This window comes from Miniopterus schreibersii (assembly GCF_964146895.1).
Source record: "Miniopterus schreibersii genome assembly, chromosome: 12".
NCBI classification, from domain to species: domain Eukaryota; kingdom Metazoa; phylum Chordata; class Mammalia; order Chiroptera; family Miniopteridae; genus Miniopterus; species Miniopterus schreibersii.
This window is the reverse complement of record NC_138112.1, coordinates 38,213,265-38,235,845: the sequence shown is the minus strand read 5'-3', so window position 1 is coordinate 38,235,845 and position 22,581 is coordinate 38,213,265. Positions and strand designations below refer to the sequence as shown.

Below are 22,581 nucleotides of genomic sequence, written 5' to 3'. Positions count from 1 at the left end.
CGCACTTTCCTTCCTGACCTTGCAACAATGTTAATAAATCATAGAAGGCCTGATTCCAAGGAATTGACTCTGGAACCCTGAGCTAGCCAGATAGTTACAGAATCAGTTAGTGGCAGTTTCCAAACAAGAACCCCAAGATGAGGGACCTTTCCACCTGCTCTGATCACTCCAAAATGCTGCTATCAGATAACCTCCACCCAGTCTCTTCTTTGTCCTACCCTTGTCCTACCCCTGTCCTAATTTAACCCTTTCTTGGAGCAGAATTCAGGAGAGTCATCTAGCTTACCCCCATAGAGTTTCAGGACTCACCAGAAGAGAGTCAGATGAGAGATACCACAGAACAGCACATCCTTCTATCTCCTAAAGTGAGTTCATTCCTGCTGCTTTTATATCTCACTCTAAGCCCCAGGAGAGAGAGGAGTGAGGCTGACTTTGTGTCTGAAAATACATCAGGAAGGTTTTAGTCTCTTGAGGTCCGTACTGACTTATGAGAATAAAGCATATGCTCTTTTAGCTGAAAAAATAACTCAGTAATTTGCGAGACCATTTCAATACCCAAAGCAAGGCACCATCTGGTGATGGATGGCCAGGCACTATGATGAGAGGGGGTCAGCACCTTCTAAGAGATCCCAGGGTTACTTAATATTTTGACCAAGCCCACAAATAAGGTATAATCAGAAAATAACTGTTTTTACTTTTCCCTTTAAATGTACTGGATAGGGCTAGTCATTTCTTTACCCCTAATGGAAAACTCAGTTCCTTGAGATTTCTGGTCACATTCAGATAATAATACATCCTCTGGTAAGTAGTTAGAATACCCAATCTCAGGTTATAAATTAAGCTTCCTAGTGTCCAGATTATATCCTTTCCCCTTCTGCCATCCCCCGCTTGCTAACCAAGGTTTCTGACTCCTTCAGGGAGGAGGGAGAAGGGGAAGTGGAAGCTCCCTTAGTGTTTCATTTCGCTGTTATCCTGTTCCTAAGAATGTTAAATGTTTAAAGGTGACTCCTTCTTTCACTGGGTACTTTCAGAGATCATTGGAAGAAACGTTTCCCCCCTCTGTTAATGTTTCTCCACTTGATTTGAACTTTTAAAAAGTCTTTTCTCTGTATGGTTGCTTATGACTCCATCCACAGCCCAGACCCCCCCTTGTAGAATCATGCATTCTCCAGGGCAGGCTCTAAGACAACACCGTGCCACCTCTTTCTAGCCTGTGACCCATCGGGAAAATGGGCAGCCTTCCTCTCCTGCAACAAATGGCCTGCCCCAAACAGCAATAGTACCCCATTCAATCCTGCTCTCAGAACAGCAAGGTAACTCTTACGTCTCCGTTTGGGTTCCCAGGCATGAATAAGGAAGCAGTCTGTTGTGTCTCTCTCTATCCCCAAATTTCAGGGACATATGTTTCCTGAGTAGAAGCCTTGGGGCCCCTCTCTCTTGATTCAAGGTTAAATGGAAGGCACCACCCTTCCCTTCTTCCTGAGTGTGGGGTGGGAGACTTAGCTCTTTTCAAAGCATTTCTTTAGAAATCTTTATTTAAATTCTCTAATTCATAACTCAGTTGTACATGAAAAAAAGACAGAATTTCTCAATCGCAGCACTATTAACATTTTGGGTTAAATAATTTTTTTGTTGTGATGTGATATCCTGGGCATTATAGGATATTTGACAACACCCCTGGTCTTTACCCAGTAGGTGCTCCGCCCCACTTATGACAACCGAAAATGCCTCAGACATTGCCAAAAGTCCCCTGGGGGACAAGAGCACTCTTAGTTGAGAACCACTAAATTCGGAGAAGGAGTTTAAAAGTTAGCTATCTGGTTCTCTGAAAATTAATTTGAAGTTTCCTAATGGTTGTCCATTAAGACTATAGCATCCATTGTCTTCATGTATTAACCATCTTGAAATATGAAGAATAGGTTTTAAAATCGTGTTTCATGTATGAGTACACCCCAAACTCTTAGTGGACTGGAATTTCTCCTCTCAAAAGGCCCTTTTTCTGAGCTGAAATTATGCAATTTGGGATTTGCCTGTTCTCTGTTCTCAAACCATCCCCTCTGCGAATCTTGCAGACCTTTCTCGCTTCTTTCCCATGATGTCTGCTTGCTCCAAGCCTCACAATATCTGTTCCTATCTTCCTGAACCTCTTGCAGATTCTCAAACAAATAATCTTTTTCATGACTTTGTGCTTCTTTGATTTTTGCCCACATCATTTCCCTTGTGAGGAATTCTGCCATTTAAAAGTCTTATGATTTCATTTACATGTAGAATTTAAAGGGGAGAATAAACAAGTAAAAGAAAACAGAAACAGACTCATAGATACAGAGAACAGACTGATGGTTGCCAGAGGGGAAGGTAGTTGGGGGACTGGGTGAAAAACGTGAAGGGATTAAGAAGTTCAAATGGGAAGTTACAAAACAGTCATGGGCAGGGGGTGGGGGGTGTAAAGTACAGCACAGGGAATATTGTAATAACTATGTATGCTGCTGGGTGGGTACTTGAAATAACGGAAACACTTTGTAAAGTATATGATTGTCTAACCACTAAGTTGTGCATCTGAAACTAATATAAAATAATATTACATGTAAACTGTAATTGAAAAAAATTAATTAAATAAAAAACCCTCTTCTTGGTGAATCCTACAGCTATAAGATTCATTATGAGCTTACCCTGCTCTGTGAATCTTCCCTAATCTCTTGAGCTTTTTGTGACACACGGGGTCCTTGACAGTTCTCCAATGCAGAGTTTATAAAACACAAGAGGCCCTGAATGACTGAGACTTACAACTCTGAGATGGGAGGACCTGAGGACTCTTCTGGTTTGTTCTAAGGTCTTTAAGAGGTCATGGTAAGACTGTGTTCTGGGAGTGTTGAAAAGGTGCAATAAGAAACCAATGAATGCCACTGGAATTAACCACCAATGCTTGGGTGCAGTTTTACTGGGGTGACACTGACAGCAATAGAAAGCAGGTCCACTTTCCTGCCTCAACTTCCTAAAGCCCCTCTACCATATACACACACACCCTGCCCCCATTTGCAGATCTTGGGAACTCTTTGGCAAAGGAGAAATACAGTTTGCAGAGGCCCAGCCGCAGCATCACAAATAACAATATAAAAGGTGGGATTGAGACTGAGAGAAGATAACATAATAACCAACACAATGAAACAATGAATGTAATCTTGGGAATTGTTTACAGGGTTTCAAAAGAGTTGAGAAACTGACTGGCAGATGCTAATCCAACCTAGAGATTTGCAACAGCAGAAAGCCACCACCACCTCTAGGCTGGAGAGTCAAAGGTTGTATTGCTGGAGCTGGAGCCAAGGTGATATCAACCAGCAGAAGCTGGAGCCATGGATGAGATGCAGACCATGCCAGAGACCCTGCTTTAGGTGGGAGATGGAGGCAGTGACATACCCTCTGTCTGCCAAGGCTTCCCGTCAGTTGAACCCACCTATCTGGAAGTCAACTGACAGTGGAGTTTGGGATATTCTTCAAGTAATATTTTGACTCCTGTGATGTGCAGAAGAGCTGCCAAAGAGTAAGAGTGGATCTTAGGCATATCTTTGGTACAGGATGGAAGCATAATTCATTTATTCACCTCAGAGTTCGTGTATCACTAGCATTGTGGAATGTGTAATCTCCCATGGACTTTGATCTTCATAGTCAGCACCATGTAAGGTGTAACTCACTGTAGTCTGTGAAAGATGAGAGTCATCAAACTTGAATTCTGAGGAGTAGAAATCTTGTTATGTAAAATGATCTCTCACAGCCAGACTGACAGATTTTTCTGGGAACTACTTCAAGATTAGCACACAATCAAAACCCACCTTTATTCTTAAAACCTTACCCACTCAGCTGGGTAAGAAGTGATGACTCTCTTTTAATAACATTGTTCACGTCTGCCATGAAAGCACTGGTCACACTCTATTATCGTAGGCTCTGCATGGTTCTGTAACCACCGATGGAGAGGGAATAGTCTAGGGGAAGAACTAGATGGCCCTAGGATGGGGCACAGGTATGGAAATGAGTGCCTTTTTCTAAATCATGAGTAGTTAACCTTGGGACACAACAAAATGCAGCTGAGAAATGGGATTCTTGTCTTTAACCATATGAAAAGATGTTATGCCAAATACATAAAATTCATCTCATAACTTGTACTAATACTAAGTTCATACAAAAGATGCTTGGGGTTGGTTTAAACTAGGCCTTGAGATCATTTGCATTTGATTGAATTTTATTGCAGTTTTGAACATGCTTTGTGCTTTCAGAAGAATGGTCTACATTCTGCTCCATCTGTTTTGTTTTGTTTTTTTATTCACAAAATTCTAATAGACTTAGTGTGATGATCATACTGTAAAGTGTATAAATGTTGAATCACTATATTGTACACTTTAACTAAGGTCATATTTTATGCAAATTATATTTTTATAATAAATTTAAAGAATATCTCAAGATTTTATTATGAAAAATTTTAAACACACAGAAAACTTGAGAGAATGTTACAATAAGTACCAATATACCCATGGCTTACATGATGCTATTAATTTTTATTATGCTATCTTTATCATATATCTACCCATGTGTCCATTCTTTTATTCATCCATCAATCCATTTACTTTATCAATGTATTTCAGAGTTAAGTTGCAACATCAATAAACTCCCCTTTAAACATTTCAGCATTCATATAATTAATTAAAGTTTAAGTATTTATATAGTTATTTTTCAAACATACAATGCACAGATCTTACATGTACATTAGATAAGGTCAGACAAAAGCATTGGTTTTGTTGTGAAATAAGTTTATGCCATATTTCTAGGTAGTGTCTGGAGGCATATTTGCCTCTAGAGGATGTCTGGACTGTTCAGTGGGTCAGTTTTTTAATATTTGTCTTTGCAAGAATAGGTACTGGGTCTTTATTGCTGTGTAACATCAGTGCTGAGACTAATGCCTGAAGCACAATCATGTGTTTTTCTTCTATTTTTTGTTTGTTTAGTCTTAGTTGAACTGAATTAAGTTTGTAATTTTTAGATCCCATACAGTGGTGGAGTAAAAGGAATTCTTACATAAGAAACATGTTATATGGATGCTAACATGCATTTAAAAAAAATTCAATAGATTTAAATTCCATATATGAATCTCTGAAGAGATATAGGGATAGAAATTTGCGGACATTTTGTTGATCTATTAATGAGAATATGGGCATGTGTTTAAAATATATACTTTTGGATATATGAACAAGGGAGTATATTTGAAACATACCTGACTGTTTTTTCAAATATGTGGAAGAATCTCTGTCTATTTCTAAAATTATCTCTATAGTCTACATTAGTGTCTCTCATCAATGTAAGAATACACAGATTATAGTGTGTGTTTGATGTGTCAAGATATGTGATTAATGACTAGACTATTAAGTAGTTGTATGAGCATATTTGTGTTTATCTGTTTGTATGTGTATGGATCTGAAAGAGTCAATATGAATGTTAGCAAATAAATAGTTGAATATGTCTAAAGGAGTGCCTGTAGGGTTGTCAGAATGTCAATGACTAGGTATGTTTGTGTGCATACATGTGTTTGCATTCCCTGATCAGGGGAGGCTTAATATAGTAAGGGACATGGATGATGACATCAGGGATTAATGGGGCCAAGAAAGGGATTCTCCTAGGACCAGTTCCCCTATGGCCCAGCACTACTGATTGATCCTACCTTCTCCATTGTTTCCACTCTCCTTCTCCAATCACAAACAAGCCTAGGGACTCTGGGGTATTCATAAATTTATGAGTCCTTAAGCAAGTGAGCTGATGCCACTCTGCTTGGTGGACTCACAGACCAGTACATCCAGCTACAGGGAAAAGAAACTTCTGCCACCTAGTGAGTGCCCTTCCCTCAGATTGCCTACCTGAGCCTCTTACCTAGAACTTATCCCAAACTTTAGCACTTTTATTGCAACCCCAGACTGACTCAGTCTCTCATATTTCTCCACCAAACATGAGACAAATCTGTTCTTTTCCAGAACCCATGATCACAGACCCTGATGCCAGGTACCCATCTGGATCAAAATTCTAACACCAAATCACATAACCTTAGATGAAGGGGCTGACTCATTAGATCTAGATTTTGTCTTGAAGGTATTTCATACATTTCCCCCCTGCAATCTGAATTATTGTTGCCTGTATCTAAGTCTTGGGTGTGCAGCTGGAGAAAAAAATCACAGAACCAAATGAACTGTAGTCATTCAACAATGTGATCTTAGCTGCATTTTCAGTACTGAGTAGGTCTTGGGAATATAATTGTTGGAATATTACTGTGAGTCTGTTAATAATAATGCATTTTTGGCAGTGTGTGTGAGTGTCAGTGTGTGTGTGCGTGTGTTTATATGTATGTGTTTAGATTGGTATAAACAAGGAAAGATACCTGAAACACAGTGTATAACACCAATGAGTAACTATGAGTCTTCTTAAGTTCTGTGGTTGTGCTAGTGTTATGTGTGACCAAGGGAGAGCTTAATAGTTTCTCTCTGTTTAATGTGAGATAGTATCTATGAATACCTGACTGTGTAATTGTGTGTACAAGTGTGAAATGTATATTTGCTAGTACCTTTGTGTGACTGTGTGTATGTGTGTGTGTGTTTGCATGTTCATGTACATGCTGTGCAAAAGAAGGGCATTGTGTGTGTCTGTGTCCATTGTCTTGATGTTTCTCCCTAGATTAGTCACATTTAGGAAGCCTTAACTGACACCTCCACAGTCAAAACAATGTTGTTATTGTCGTTGTTGTTTTATGGTGGCGAAGCATGTTCCCTTTGGGAGAGAAGTTTTCAAAGTTGGTTTCCATTCTGAGGAAAATCTGGAGCATGGCTGAAATATGGCCTTCTGAAATACCTAAATTTGCACATCAGAGGTTAAGGAGAGTGGGGTAAACTTATGTTGTAGGAGAGTCCTTAGTTACTGTTGGTGCTCTGAGTGTCTTTCCATTTCTTCAGAACCTAAAGATAATATCAGAGTGAAGATGATAAAGAAAAAAGCAGATCTGGATATGCTGGATGTAAGAAGATTCTTGGAGCATTGCCTTTAAACATGGCTTGGGAGGAAGGGAGAAGTTTAGAGGTGGATTGTGGAACAGAAACCCTACTGATTAACAAGTCCCTCTGAATTCTCCTTTGAAAGGGAGATAAACCAAACAAACAGGCAAATTCTTTTCCATGACCTATATACTTTCAAGATTAAGATTGATATCTGGGTATTATCCAAGCTTTTGTATCCATCTACTTTCACTGTATTTACTAAGAGAGATAAGTAGAGAGTGAAAACTCCAGGAAAAGTCAAAGGAATGAGAACCATTATGCCTAAACTCCAGAATAGAGCTCTCCTTATAAAATACCTGGTACCACGGAAATATGGTTCCAGAGATATTTTGGATAAGGGCTGAGAAAAGCCCTTTATGATATGGTTTCTCAGTTTGCACCATTCTAACTATTGCTTCATTTTCCTGGAGTTAATCTGATGCTGTTGAAGGACAACAACAGTGAAATAGGATTCAGTAAAGAAGGTAGAGAGGAGATGTCAAAGTAGGAGGGAAATGGGGAGAAATGCTGCCTCCCAAGGAAGGAGGAAGTTCTGAAAAGGTGAGTGGATGAAGATTGTGAATGTTTATTATTAGATTTAACAACAAAGAGGTCGGTGGTGACCATGGATAATTAGTTTCAATTGGGAAAGGGAGTGTGGAAGCCACTGTAGTAAACTGAGCAGTGATAGTAGGTAAGGTCAAGAAGGTTGAATTCCTGACTTTGAGGATTTCAGAATAAAATTGGAGAAATGGAAACATAAACAACCTCTCCTTCCTTGGCATCTGGAGAGACAGTGTTTTAAGAATCTTGACTAAGAACTGGGGAAGGGTAATGGCATGGCAGCTAGAGAGGGAAGGTAATGTTTTTATAATGGGATGGTCTTGCAGATGCCTATTGCCTGAAGGGAAAGAGACAGAAAGGGAGAGGCTGATGGAATACAATGGACTAATGAAAGAGGTCTCTGAAGGAGAAGGCAAGAAATGGAATCCTGAAGGTGGAGGGCATGGCCTTGGAGAAGGAGAGACATCTCTTTCTCAGGAGCCAGGGGATAAAATTAAGTAAGTTTAAAATGTAGGCAGTGGCAAATAATCAGTTTTCGCCCTCTGGCAAAACACTTGCTTCTTTGTTTTTATCTAGCTGCACATCCAGTTTGATTATAGAATTTATCAAAGTTGAGGTTTGCTGTGTGAATGTGAGAGGCAAAGAGGAGATGAAAATACCAGCCCTGGCAGGAGAGTAGGTCAGGAAAAAAGTGAGGAAGAAATTGCTAAATGAAAAAGGGACCAGGAAAGAAATGGAAGAATTATTAAGACTCTGAGAGCAAGCACATGGGCACAAGAAGGTAAGAGGGCTGGAAGATAGAAGGATGGGGTCAGAATGTTAAGAAAATGGAATTTAAGATTTCCAGAGGTGGAAAAGTTTTTGGTGTTGACATGTTCAGGGGTAGGCTGATGGGGAAGGATTGGGAGGCTGAGGTGAAATCTGAGTAAAGCTTATTAAAACTGCAATTTTATAGCTACAGGAGTTTCATCTATACCATCTACCAAAGGGTTTCCAAAGGAATGAGCAGTGTTTCTTTTTCCTTGCCTATGTTAACCTCTATTTCCCCCCAAATTCTCAAAATATGGATTCTGGGTGAGATGAGAAAGTGAAGGTGAGAATTAGGGGACTTTTTTCATCTTGTGTCCTACCTTGCTGCCTTGCCATGCCTTCACGGAGTTTCTACTATGGCCTAGACAGGGTACTGGGCACTGGTGATAGAGAAATGAGTAGAACCCAGCTGCTATCTTTAGAGAGCTAATAGTCTAATGGGGAAAGCAGGAACAGAGGCAAACACATTCACTCTCTGACCTTTTGTGTTAGAGACAGGATGTTTGAAAGAAAGTGAAGAACTCCTCAAAACACCCTCTTGGGTTCATTCTCATCTGTATTCTCCCACCTGCCTGCCATGCTGGGCCTCAATGACACCCCTTTCCAGCCACACACCCTCCAGCTGACAGGTATTCCTGGGATGCAGACAAGCCAAGCATGGGCTGCCCTGGTTTTCTGCATCTTGTACCTGATCTCCATCGTAGGCAACCTCAGCATCCTTGCTCTGGTGGTTCGGGAGCCTGCTCTGCACCAGCCCATGTACTATTTCCTCTCCATGCTTTCCCTCAATGATCTGGGAGTGTCCTTCTCAACACTCCCAACTGTGCTTGCTACCTTCTGCTTCAACTACCGTCATGTTGGCTTCGATGCCTGCTTGGTTCAGATGTTCTTCATCCACACTTTCTCCTTCATGGAATCAGGCATATTGCTGGCCATGAGCTTTGATCGTTTTGTGGCTATTTGTGACCCACTACACTATGCCACTGTGCTCACCAACAGCTGCATCTTGGCTATGGGCCTGGGTGTCCTTGCCAAGAGCTTCATTACTCTTTTGCCATTCCCCTTTCTAGTAAAACGACTTCCCTTCTGCAAGGGCAATGTTTTGCATCACTCATACTGCCTCCATCCAGATCTCATGAAAGTGGCATGTGGAGACACCCATGTTAACAACATATATGGGCTCTTTGTGGTCATTTTCACCTATGGCATAGACTCAACTTTCATCCTGCTGTCCTATGCATTGATTCTGAGAGCCGTGCTGGCCATTGCATCCCGGGAGCAGCGGCTCAAGGCACTCAACACCTGCATATCACACATCTGTGCAGTGCTGGCTTTCTATGTGCCCATAATTGCTGTGTCCATGATCCACCGCTTCTGGAAAAGTGCCCCACCTGTTGTTCATGTCATGATGTCCAATGTCTACCTATTTGTACCCCCCATGCTCAATCCTATCATCTACAGTGTGAAGACAAAGGAGATACGCAGAGGGATCCTCAAAGGCTTTTATAAATCCCAGAGCTGAGGAAGGCTGCAGACCCTGAGAGAACTCCTTTGTAGAAAGAACTGGGACTTGTTTTGCAATCTTAAGAAACACTTAAAGCAAGAAGGAGAAGAACCAGGATCTTGATAGTTGTGAATATGGAACCAATAAAGGGACATTTGACTCAATAAAATGACATAAATGTGTATTGAACACTTACTGTGTGAAAAACCTTGTGCTAGTTGCTAAGAATTTTATAATGGTGAGTGGGACATATTGTTAAGTAAGAGATAGATATATTAAAGGAAAAACATAAAAAAGAGTAAAGATGCCCTAAAAAATGTTTGACATGTGAAAATAATAAAAGTTCTAGAGAGCAAATAAGCTTGTACACAAATAACCCTACTTCCACCCAGAATGAGGAAAATGATAAACACCAGAGACAGACAAAATTCTGTGTAAGCTTAGTGCTTCCTGTGACAGAGAAGGACTGTTTGGTTTGTACAAAACAGGATAAGTTATTTTCCTGTTTTTGTGAAGTAGCTTGTCAAGGATGAGAGAGGTTTGAGTACTTTGTAAAGGGAGGCAGGAAGAAGGGAAGGTAATTATTTTGACATAAGTATGAAAACAAATATTTAGGCAAGAAAGTTTAGAATCTTGCTATTCCAAGTGTGATCCAATAAACAATAACCTTCATATATCTGGCAGCCTGTTAGAGAAACAGAACCTTAGACCCCACATAAGACCTACTGAATTCTGACTGCATTGAATAAGATCCTAGGGTGGTTAAAACTTGAGAAGCAATGCACTTTGCTTTTGTAACACTGCTCAGGTAATGCCAATTTGATGTGTAACAACAATAAAAAGACTCATGAGTAACACGAGTCTGGAAAAGTGGTTCTCACAGTGTGATTCCCAGACCAGCAACATCAGCATCGCTTGGGAAATTGTTACCTAAACAAATTCTCAGGCCTTCTTCTGATATCCTGAATTAGAAATTCTAGGGAGCCAAGTCCAGCAATCTTTTTTATAAGTTCTCCAAGTAACTTTGATATATGTTAAAGGTTGAGAACCTTTATTCAATATTGGTCTGGAATATTTAGGACAATTGCAAGCAGCTTTGTTTAGACAGAGAGGAGATTTCACATAGAGAAGCTTGGGAAATGAGATCTTAAGAGATTGCTTAAGTCAGACTGTGAGTGGTTTCTAAAGCTGGGGGAAACTGAGAACTAGGTGTATGGTGTTAGTGGTGAAGGAAAATGCAGACTCATAGCCCATTATCTCCACGAGTTGGTGCAGATATAGCACAGAAATAGCGAACACAGAAGATTCGATAAACAATCTTTAGCCACTCCACAGTCACTCTGCAGTAATGGAAAGCAGAGAGGGTTCTCAAACCCTCTTTGAGACACTATCTCTTTGAGATACTTGAAAGCTCCATAAAGGGAAGGAAAAATATTCTCCATGTCCATCTTCTGTTTGCTTCCCTGGAGACATCCTACCACTTGATACAAAAGCAAAAGAGCTCCCCGTCATGCCATTCCTTCCCTCAATATTCTGTATATGAAACTGAAATAAGGAAGAGATAAAATGGAATACTTAATGAGAAGACTGGGTCCTTGGGAAAGTAGTTATTTGGCGGATCTGAAGTTGGGGCCTCCAGGAGAACATATGAATGGTACATTAGAAATATCACTTTCTTTTTTCTTTCTTTCTCCTTTGCACCTCTACCCTCTGTAGATAAGTACAGTTCTCTTTACAGATCAGGTTCTGAGTTGAAGAAATGCTAATCTGGAATCATAAAGCTGGTAGATGGCAAAGCTGGAACTCAATCTACATCTACATGACTCTGAGCTCCATGGGCTCCCAGTACCCTGAGATATCTCTCTTGGAAGACACCTCAATTTTGTGCCATTCGGTGGAGGGTTGAGTTGGAATCGAGTCCGGAACAGTCGTGACAGTGGGTAAAGGCGGCCATGGTTATATCTTCCATTGGTTAAATCCTGGGCCTGGCTCTGGGCTTTACCCTCTGTTCCCTAGGCTCCGAGTCTTAGAATTTGCCAACTAGGTCCTAAGCTTTAGGCCTTACAGGAATATGGATTTTAAGCCCAAAATTCCGAAAAATAAACTCTGTGCTCTGTGCTCAGAGTTCCAGTTTTGAGACTGGATAATTGGGATTCAGGGGGGATGTTGCTATGGAGCTTGGAGGAATTTGTCTCCTTCCTGCTCTTCATCCTAAGGAAGGAGTAGGAGTTTTATTTTCTCTGTGGAGAGAAGGCAGGATCTCCAGGGGACATGCTTTTTCTTTTCTTTCTGCTCCCAAGGTGAGGTCTAAACCCTCTCCTTTTCCCATCACCAGCACAGCATCACACTCAGGCTCAACAGGACCCCAGAGGCTCTGGCCCCTGGTTGCTGTCATTCAGAAACATAAAAGGTGCCTCCTCTCTTGGCTAGTGCCTGCCAGAGGCCTACTCCAGAGCCATTGCGAGCTCTTGCCTTCTGTCTTTCAATCCAGCTGACACTTCTCAAAATTTTCTCAAGTGAGTTTAAACCTACCTGCGTCTTCTAGGTATAGGCACAAAAGGTGTGTTTCTGTCTACAACTCTGTTTGTGTCTCTGTGTGGTTCTTTCAGCCTCTTTCATGTCTCTGTATCTCTGAGTGAGCCTTTGTCGATGTATATGTGTATGTCGGTGTATTAGCCATGATTTGTTTGACCTATGATAGAAAGATTTAAAACAGAAAAATTCCTAAATTTTATTTTCATTCAGGTTTTCTATGAAAAAAGTACTATTAATGAAAATGCTCTTGTATCCTCCAAAACATTTTCAGATAGCGCTGCCAGGGATTCGTTAGCAGTGAAAGACACACGATGATCTCATGACAGGAACTGAACTTGCCTCTGTTTTGGCCACACAGATTCACAGCCATGATATTCTCTGTGTCACAGAATAGGAGAGACCTTGAAAGTCTGGAACATCCGACCTGAAGGCAGAAGGAGAGTTGAAAGGGCCTTTAATCCCAATTAAACAGATGCTGGAATTTTCCCTTGGCATTGCCATCCAGGGTTTTTCAGTCTTTGCTTGAACATCTCTACTGACCAGAAACATATTATTTCCTTGTGCAGCTTTGACTCTTAGAAAAATTTTCCTTACCTAAGCCCCAGACTGTCACCTTAAAATTTCCACCTATTGCTCACTACCTTTTGCGCCCACCCTATGTCCATCTCTTCTATGGTCTCCTCAAAACAAAGCATCATTGGTTCCTTGAGTGCTCTTTTGTTTTTTCATCCCACAAGAAGTCATAAGCTTATTAATGATAGAAACAGTACAAATTTCAAACCAAGCTGCAGTTACTCTTTTGAAACACAAACACACATACATAAAAAGGTTCTTGGGTTTTAGATGGTTATATTGTTAATTCCATAATGCCATTTACAGTACTATAACTGCTGTTCTTTGGGGCTCAAACTGCCTTTGGAGCTCTCAACACATTTGCTTGTGACATGACCAATTCTATGCCTTCAACCTCCACACCTGCTTCAACAACCCCTTCCTCTCTCTTGTACAGCTGGAGGCTGTGTGTTTTCTCTAATGTTTGAGGCAGCTTCACTAAACTTGGACTTTCTCTGCAGCTTCTAGCTGTGCTTGCTGAGATAAAGTCTCAATCTTGGCTTCCCCCCAAACTATGTAGGTACCTGCAGCCGGGTTCTTGCAGACATCTGGTTTTGGAATGACAAAGAGGACATTCTTAGATTTCTGGATAGTCACCCTAGTAACCCCTGTAACCTGTGAGGACCCCATTTGGACACAGCCTTCTGAGCCTCCCTTTCACTCTGGCTCTGTTTTGCTTTACTGACTGGCTCGCCATCGGTTTCAGCGGCTGCTGCCAGCTGGCCCTGCTGCGTGGCTGCCTGTGTGGAACCTTGTCTCTCCAGCTCGGGTACTGATGCATCACAGTCAGATTCTGTTCCAGACCCTGGCTCAGCCCGGGGCTGGGGCCACTCCTGCTCTGTAGCAGGGCGGGTTCTGTGGCTTCACCAGGCATTTTGTGTGGGGAACGTGGAACCAAGATGACAGCAGAAAACGCCTTAAGTTCTCTTTGAGTGACTTGATCCCCTTTGTCTTTGAGTGTGTCTCAGTTGGTTTAACTCTGATCTGGAGTATGGAATCCAGAACTGAATATTTTTTTGTTTATGGTTCTGAGCAGAATGTTCATGCTTTTATTAATTCCTGATGTCTTAAGCATGGCTTTGTGTTAGAATCATGACGTGCAGGGGGGGACAAGAATGAACACAGCACAAGTCTAACCCTAAACAAGCCCAAACTATGACAGGGAGAACAGAGGTATAAATGTAACTCCAACAAAATAGAAAATGTCTGTATAAAATTGTATGAAGTTGTAGATGAGAATGTTATTATTTCTGTTGAAAAAGCTGCAGATAAAATAAAAATTTGATTATGAATAATAATAAGAGTTAAAAAAACTAACAAGAGAAAGATAATGTAAGCAGAAAAAAAAGAAAGCATAGAATTGCAAATATACATTTTAGAACATATTACTGTCTGAATAAAATTCCTCACTTGGGTGAGGAAACTAATAATGAGGTACTTTGAGTAGCTACAGGAATTTAGGATAGATAATCTGAAGAAGGGAAGATTACAGGGTGTTGTGATTGAAACTTTCTGATAGTATTTATTTATTCAGTTATTTATTAATCCAATTAAACGTTTATTATGCATCTTCCACGTGCTTGACCCTATGCTAGTATTGAATATCTAGTGATCAAAAAAATTTTTTTTAGAAGCAGTCAATACCCACCTTTCTTTGATGGAGTTTATAATCTGCTAGGGAGTACAGGCATTAAACAAATAATTACACAAGTACATACATGTTTGCAAACTAAGATGTGCTTTACAAGAAAATAACAGATACTATGCAGAATACTATTTTGGTGAAACCTAAAAATATTATCACGCTTCTGTGTGCAGCGTTACACATAATGTGGAAGAAGTATGTTCTCAACCAATGTAAGAAATAACTTTTTTAAAAAATTGATTTTAGAAAGAGAGGAAGGGAGAGGGAGAGAGAGAAACACCAACCCACTGCCTCCTGCATGCCCCCTACTGGGGATGGAGTCCAAAACCTAGACATGTGCCCTGCCTGGAAATTGAACCAGCAGCCTCTCAGTGCATGGGATGAAGCTCAACCAACTGAGCCACAGTGGCCAGGGCAGGAAGAACTCTATAAAGCAGTGCCCTCTAACCAGGATAATGGCTTTAGGTGCAATGAGCTCCCCAGCATTGGGAGGGTTCCAGCCGATGGTTTGGTAAGGATGCTGCGGAGATGGTTCTCAGTGGGGGTAAGATTGGACTCTGGCTTCATATCCTAGAAGCCTGTCAGGTTGACAACTGAGTCAGTGGACTTCTGAAAGGGGGCCACTTTAGAGGGTCACTTAACTCCCAGCCTCTTCTACCTTACCCCAAGTCGGCATATAAGGTAGGGAAAAAAAAATCTGAAAATAAAGATGATAACTTCTCCAGTATCTATTCATTCTTCCTACTTATATGGCATTATCTTCAGAAAGGTGGCTGCTGGGCTTCATAGGAAAGGCCACAAGACTTGTAGTAGGAAGAACTAGATTCTAGTCCCAGCTCAGCTGCCAGGGTCCAGCCCCAGCGGTCCAGGGGTCCCCAAAGGTGTGGACGGAGTCAATGACCGATGAAGGACACGGAGACAGCGTTCAGAGCATCAGGACAATCAGCTTCTCTTCTTTTTTTTTTGCCTTGTTACAACTGTATTTATACTATTTGATTTTATTGCTGGTTAAACAACATGACATCATGCTATGTTTGGGTTTCTGTCTTGGCCTTTCACCGTTAATGAATATACCTTCTTATCTGACCTTTTAAAGAATTTACATCTCTTTAGGTATGGTAATTTTAGTCTTACCTATTGTTTATATTTCTGTAGGCTATTCTACAGGTTAATCTCTAGTTTGTTATTTATATTCTGAAGTTACTATTTTAATGCTCTACCACATAGCTAAAAGGAGAATAACTAAACCAGCTTTTCTTATGCAAAGGTTATGCGAGTCCTAAGGAAGGGCTCTGGAGCCTGCGCTGATTGTCTTTAGCCATGGTGACTGACCGCCCTGGCCTTGGTCTCTCGCTCAAATTCCCTGCGGCAGTCCGTCCTCACTGTAATATCCTGTGTAAGATAAGGGTTCAGGTGTAGATTGAAATAATCTCTTTCCTAGGCTGCTCTTTCCTTGTGGGGATTCCCAGAGTTTTCCATTAATATAAGCATCCCCCAGTAATACATTCCTTGTGGGAACTCCCTGGTGGCCTCCCTGTGGAATCCCCTGCGACGAGAGTCAGCAGGGCTCGGACCCAGGCCTCTCCCCCGATGGGGAACTTCCTGCGGTAATGGGCCTAACAAGTCCTAAGCTTTCTGCTGACAGTCTGGGTTCCTCATGAGCGGCACATGATTTTCCTGTACTCCTTGGGGCTTTTACTGAATCATTGTCTTTTCCAGTCCCATCCGACTCCCCTGCTAGGGAAAAGTTTCCAGCGAGGGCAATGCCCTTTTCTGGTGCAGTGACTCGGGTAAGGACACAGAGCGTCAGGAAGGGGAACAAGCATGGGAAGAGGGACCTGCCATATGCCAAGTCCCATGGAGACTGGCTGTGCCGATGTCTCCTCCTTGAAGGACTGTGTCAAGCAGCAAGGATGGAACGGCTTCCGGCACTCAGCCACTTACTGGTTTAAAGCAAGTCACTTAACATGGTCGCATGGGATTGATATGAGGGAGCTTGGTAGTGAGGCAATTGCCTCTCTGGTTATCATTTCTACCACCCAATGAGTGAGTTAATTTCCTGTAGCTATGCTCTCCTGTACTTCCCGTTCCCCATCTTGCATGTTTCTCCACCATGACATGGGTCGTGGCTAGTGTTTCCAAGCCTTCATTGTTACTTCCTGCCCAAGATGAGGTTTTACCAGACTCAGGAAGTCTCAAGTGAGGCAGGTCAAGATTGAAATCAGGTGAGATAATTAGATAAAGCCTCAAAATGCTCTGACCAGGCTTTTCTCTGCCTTTGGGTGCACCTCCAAGGAAGCGACATGCAAGGGTAGCCCCAAACCTAGGTTACCTCTGTGGGCACCACCTTGGGGTGTTATGAGCAAAACCAAGTTTATTTAAAAAAGCTCCATGATGCCGAGGAATCTAGCAGTTGGCAAAACACAGGGGAATGGTTAAGCTGCAGGTCAGGAGTGGGGTAGGTAAGCTATCTGACATACAAGAAAAAAAGAAGTCTTGGGGAGTACTTGCAAGTTACTTTTTTATCTAAAATACTGTCTCTATAGCCCTGCCGGGCGTGGCTCAGTGGTTGAGCATTGACTAGGATCCAGGCGATCAGAGCTCAATTCCTGGTCAGGGCACATGCCCGGGTTGCAGGCTAGGCAGCCAATCAATGACTCTCATCATTGATGTTTCTATCTCTCTCTCCCTCTCCTTTCCTCTCTCTGAAATCAATAAAGATATATTTAAAAAATAAAATAAAATACTGTCACTATAAAGTGACTGAAATGTCACCAAATGGGCCTGGAGTGGTTCTCATTTTGGGTTCACCTTGAGAGCTTTAAAATATATTGATAATTAGATACCATATTCAGAGATTCTAATCAAATTGTTGTGGAGTGTTACCTGTACAGTGGGGTTTTAACTTAGCAGGTGATTACTATGTGTAGCCAAGGTTGAGAACCGCTGATCTACAAGGCAGAAGCAAGGAACATTAATGGATAAAAGGCACAAGCAAGTATATTTCCCCTTCCAGGAAGTTGTCAATCTTGAGGGAAGCAGAGATAGAATGCATGGAATTTCTGTAGGGAAATTGAAGAGAGGTGCCTGAAGAGAGGGCTTGAAAGTAGAGTAAGAGAATGCAGGTTCTGGGGCCATCCTCACTATTCTGTTGTACGTGTGTATCTCCATGGTCACAGCTGTTTGTATTCCCTTAGCTATATATTCTCCTAACTTTTTATCCATTCTAGGGGAGCATTTCCATTAAATTCTTTAGCTTTATGGACCATTTCACATCAACATTGGATAACTGCGGGACAGAGAATTGATCATGAATCAGTGAATCCTATACCCGAGTAAGGTGAGCAAATGAATAAACTGATGATTGGAGATAATTCAGCTTTTATACCAATTGTGACTTTACCTTCCTATTTCATATTTTTAAAATTTATTTTATAAATTTAATTTATTATATTTCATTATATGATGTTACATTATATTACATTTTACTGTATTATATTATTTTCACCTTCTGGTTGGGGTTTAATTATTTTATTCTGATCTCTTGGCTACTAATGGACTCTAGATCAAATCTGCTATTTTAATGTCACTGCCTTTTCATTTAATAGCCTTCCTGAACTATCTTTTTAAATTCAGAGGTCACTTGTGTATTGGTATAATTTTCATGAAATGTCCATGTCCTTTGTCACCCTTATTCATATTTTTCAACTTTCTAAAACCTGTGTCTCACATTTCTGACCCCTGGAGTGGAGACACAAGGAGATTACCATTTTCCCAGGGGAAGATTACCATTTTCTCAGACCCACATTAGCAGAGCTACAACTCAATTCTTTCTTGTGACTCTTCCTAGTCAGCCTTGGATTTACTCCCATCTCCATAGTGAAATAAAAACATCAGTACAGGAAGAATCTGTAGGTCTAATCAGGGGTGGAGAACCTGTTTTCTGCCAAGGGCCATTTGAGTATTTATAATATCATTCGTGGGCCATACAAAATTATCAACTTAAAATTAGCCTGCTCTTTTTGGTCAAACATTTAGTTAACTCACCCCTAATGTGATGGCTGGAACCACTCCTCTCTGGTGAGGCCTTGGGAGAGCCAGACGAAATGATTTTGCAGGCTATATATGGCCCTCGGGCTGGATGTTTCCCACCCCTGGACCTAGACTCTGCAGAAATTGATTCTTAGTTTTTTGGTATCTCTTCCTCTCTTGGTCTTAGTATCTCCCTAAGAATAAAATAGTTTGTATTTATTCACTGTTTCATATGCCATACAATATCTTGTTTACCCTTACAACAACCATATGAGGCAGATGGATTTTTATCCTCAGTTTACAAATGGACACATTGAGGCTTGGGAAGGTTAAGTTAGCTGCTAAAGGTCACACTGAGAGTAAACTGTAAACTGGGCATCAAACTAAGGTTTGCCAGAATCCATTGTGGAGCTCTAAAAAGCAAAATATATGATGTTCATTTTCTCATTTGCTTCTTATATCCAAATAAGAGAATAGTGCTACTATTATCTCCACTTTACAAGTTTAAAAAAACAAAAACTGTGGATCAGCATATAAATGAGTTGTCCACATCACACATTGAGTAATTGGTTGGGTGTGGATTTTGATCCAGTTCTGATTTATTCCTGTGTTTCAGCCATTAATTTTTAAGTTATGCCGTCTATCATAAGACTGTGTGGTCTCAAACATCTTCATTACACGCAGAATTCTAGGATTCTTGCTGTTGGGGGAAAGGAGGTGCGAAGAAAGTGGGGGTTATATTTTTATTCAGAAGGATGTAAGTGACTCCAACTTTTCCCACCTCCTTGCATTGCCCCTCTTCAGCCTTTGAGGTGGGCTGCTGAGGCAGAAGACCTTTAGGTGGGAGCTAACTTTGTTCTGTTTTTCAAATGGCAGGTGAAGACTGATCTCTGCCGTTTGTGATATGGGAGCCAAGAACAATGAAAGTCTTGATTTCCTGTCTGTCTTTCTCACTGGAATCCCTGGATTGGAGGCCCAACATGGCTGGCTTTCTATCCCCTTCTTCATCATGTACATTATGGCCATTGTGGGCAACACACTAATCATGGCAGCAGTGCAGGTGAACCCTGCCCTCCATGAGCCCATGTACCTGTTTCTCTCCATGTTGGCTGTAACCGAGGTGGGCGTCTCTGTGTCCACAATGCCCACTGTCATGAGCATTCTTTGGTTTGATGCCCGCCAGGTTGACTTTGATGGCTGCCTGTCTCAGATGTTCTTCATTCACACTTTCTCCTGCATGGAATCGGGGGTCCTCTTGGCCATGAGTTATGACCGCTTTGTAGCCATCTACAACCCACTGCGTTATACAGCCATACTGACCCTGCCCCGCATCGTATGCATGGGTATAGGCATTACGCTGAAGAGTGTGACGCTCATGGCCCCCCTTCCAATCCTTTTGAGGCAACTGCCCTATTGCCACACTAACATCCTCTCCCACTCCTACTGCCTCCACTCAGACCTGATCCAGCTGCCATGTGCTGATACTAAGCTCAACAACATCCTGGGCCTGGCTGTTGTCCTGGCCACTTTTGGGCTGGACTCACTGCTCATTGTGATCTCTTACATACTGATTCTTTACACAGTGCTGGGCATTGCTTCTGGGGAGGGACGGCGGAAGGCTCTCAACACGTGTGTGTCACACATCTGTGCAGTGCTTGTGTACTACGTGCCTATGATTGGTGTGTCTGTGATGCACCGTGCTGCTAAGTCTGCCTCACCCCTGGTCCACACACTCATGTCTAGCATCTACCTCTTTGTTCCTCCTGTGCTCAACCCCATCATCTATAGCGTCAAGACCAAGCCAATCCGACAGGGAATTGCCACCTTGTTTTCCTCCAAGAGAGGCTTGCCCTGAATCACTCCAGTGGGGCAGGGAGTCTGAATCAGTTGGTAAACTAACGGTGTTTCTGCTGTAGACAAAGCTCTACACCAGGCATTTTGAGGACAAATGGAAACAAGGTATGAAAAGCGTTGACATAGACTTGAATCTGATTCACAAGAAATATCCTTAGCCCTGCCCATCTCACATCTTGTCATTTACATGTGCCTCCCTAAGTGCTCATGCGCATGTCATCTCTCACAGATATGATCAGCTTGACAGCAGAGATCATAAATTTCCTTTTCTCCTTAAAACTCCTAACAAAAAGCCTAGCAAATAGCTAGTTAACAATAAAGGTTTGAGACTTAATGATATTTGAAATGAAATAAAACAAATTTCTGTTTTGGTGGGTTAGGCAAGGATTAAGCATCTCCCCCAATAAAAGATCATCCTAAGAACGTGCCTTTGATTAAGGTGAGCGTACTTTTTGCTTTTCCCCAGATAGTCATGGTTTACACTTATTTTCCTCAGCATCATTATTAACAGCGCTCCCTTTGCCTCTCAAATTGTCCTTGTTTAAACAACAAATTATATTGGAAACCTACCTATGAGGCAACCTCCTTCTTTTTATGAAATGAACCAGACTAGCCCTATGACCCACCATACAATGGTCTCTACACCCAGAATTTATGTACCAGGAGACTCTGAGAATGAGGAACAGGTGGCTAAATGGCCTCAACTTAGGCACAAAGTAAAATATGGACAACCTCGCAAGGCACAGGTTTTGGATCATAAGAATCCCAGCAAAGGGGCGAAATTGTGCTTTAGTAGAATCTCAGGCCCTATTTTGGGGGCCAAATAGGTCTGATGTCACTGTGTCTGGATATTGCTCTTCCCCTTTCCCCCTGTCCCTTCAGACTTCAGTAATCTCACCATGCCATGTGGCTGATTCATTTTTATCTGTTCCTTTACTCCACTCCTCCTCTAGCTTTGTCAGCATAGGTCTAGTTGACACTGTTTCTGCTTAATGCTGTCTATAGTTTTCTGAAGACCTTGGTCAAATGGGAAAGGCCTTCCTCAGATTTCCTAAACAACACAGGTCTATGTAGAGTGGATTGATAAGATTGTGCTGGTTGGTCAGTAACTGGACTCAGGTTTTCAGCTTCTCTCACTCAGATCTTTAATGACAATGTAAACATTTTTCTCATCATATTATATTCCCCTCAACCTCATCCAGCTCATCAGGGTCACCTTTACACAGTGGCATTTTTTTTAAAAGTACTAGGTCTGTATAGAACAGTGGTTGCCAAATTTGTATGTATTCTAAAAAATAATTAATGAGGAAAAGAAACTAAATATCTTCTCATGCATTTTCAGGCTGACATCTACAGTTTTTAATCATAAATTTACATAGTGGTTGAGCATGTATTTTGGGATATATTGTAAATATAATTAGTTTAAATTAAATTGTTACATCACATACTTAAATATCTAATGGAATCTAAATACATTATGTTTTGATACCAAACATCATAAATTATAAAATACACAAACACATTCTTTAACATTCACATATTTACATTTGTCCCTTTGCTCCTTGAATTTAGATTTGTATTTAATTCCACAGATGAGTTTTGACCATATAATGTATTTTTATGTTGAAACTATTTTAACAATATCTCTATTATAATTATTTGCAAAAATAAGAATACATATTGAAATTTGACGTTTAAAAATTGGTGGCCTATAAAGCATTGTTTAAAAAGTATATTCTGTATTGAGTTACTTTCCCAATACTTATTAGTATGTAACACATACAACATAAGCATAATAAAACTTTTGATACATTAAAAGTAAAATTCAATTGGAAATCCATCTCTTAATGGGATGCCTGGGTTTTTTTGACCTAAAAATTGATATTATTTATTAAATGAATGAGAAACAGTTCAGGAGCAATTTTTTCCAATTCATTTTCTTTTTATACATAAATTTAATAACA

At 41.0% G+C, this 22,581-nt stretch overlaps 2 protein-coding genes and 1 pseudogene across 3 annotated transcripts; 2 read left to right on the top strand and 1 right to left on the bottom strand.

Moving 5' to 3' along the window:
• Positions 1 to 9,012: 9,012 nt before the first annotated feature.
• LOC308565147 (olfactory receptor 51I1) lies at positions 9,013 to 9,957 on the top strand (the record flags this gene model as incomplete). Its single annotated transcript, XM_081153960.1, has 1 exon — positions 9,013 to 9,957. The coding sequence occupies one exon, from the start codon at positions 9,013 to 9,015 to the stop codon at positions 9,955 to 9,957; it is 945 nt and encodes a 314-aa protein (XP_081010086.1).
• Positions 9,958 to 13,378: 3,421 nt separating this feature from the next.
• On the bottom strand, positions 13,379 to 13,960 carry LOC308565177 (nascent polypeptide-associated complex subunit alpha pseudogene; annotated as a pseudogene). Its single transcript has one exon. The product of its transcript is annotated as a nascent polypeptide-associated complex subunit alpha pseudogene (transcript).
• A 5,707-nt stretch (positions 13,961 to 19,667) lies between these two features.
• On the top strand, positions 19,668 to 20,618 carry LOC308565025 (olfactory receptor 51I2-like; the record flags this gene model as incomplete). The annotated part of the gene is made up of 1 exon (XM_081153793.1): positions 19,668 to 20,618. The coding sequence occupies one exon, from the start codon at positions 19,668 to 19,670 to the stop codon at positions 20,616 to 20,618; it is 951 nt and encodes a 316-aa protein (XP_081009919.1).
• Positions 20,619 to 22,581: the final 1,963 nt, after the last annotated feature.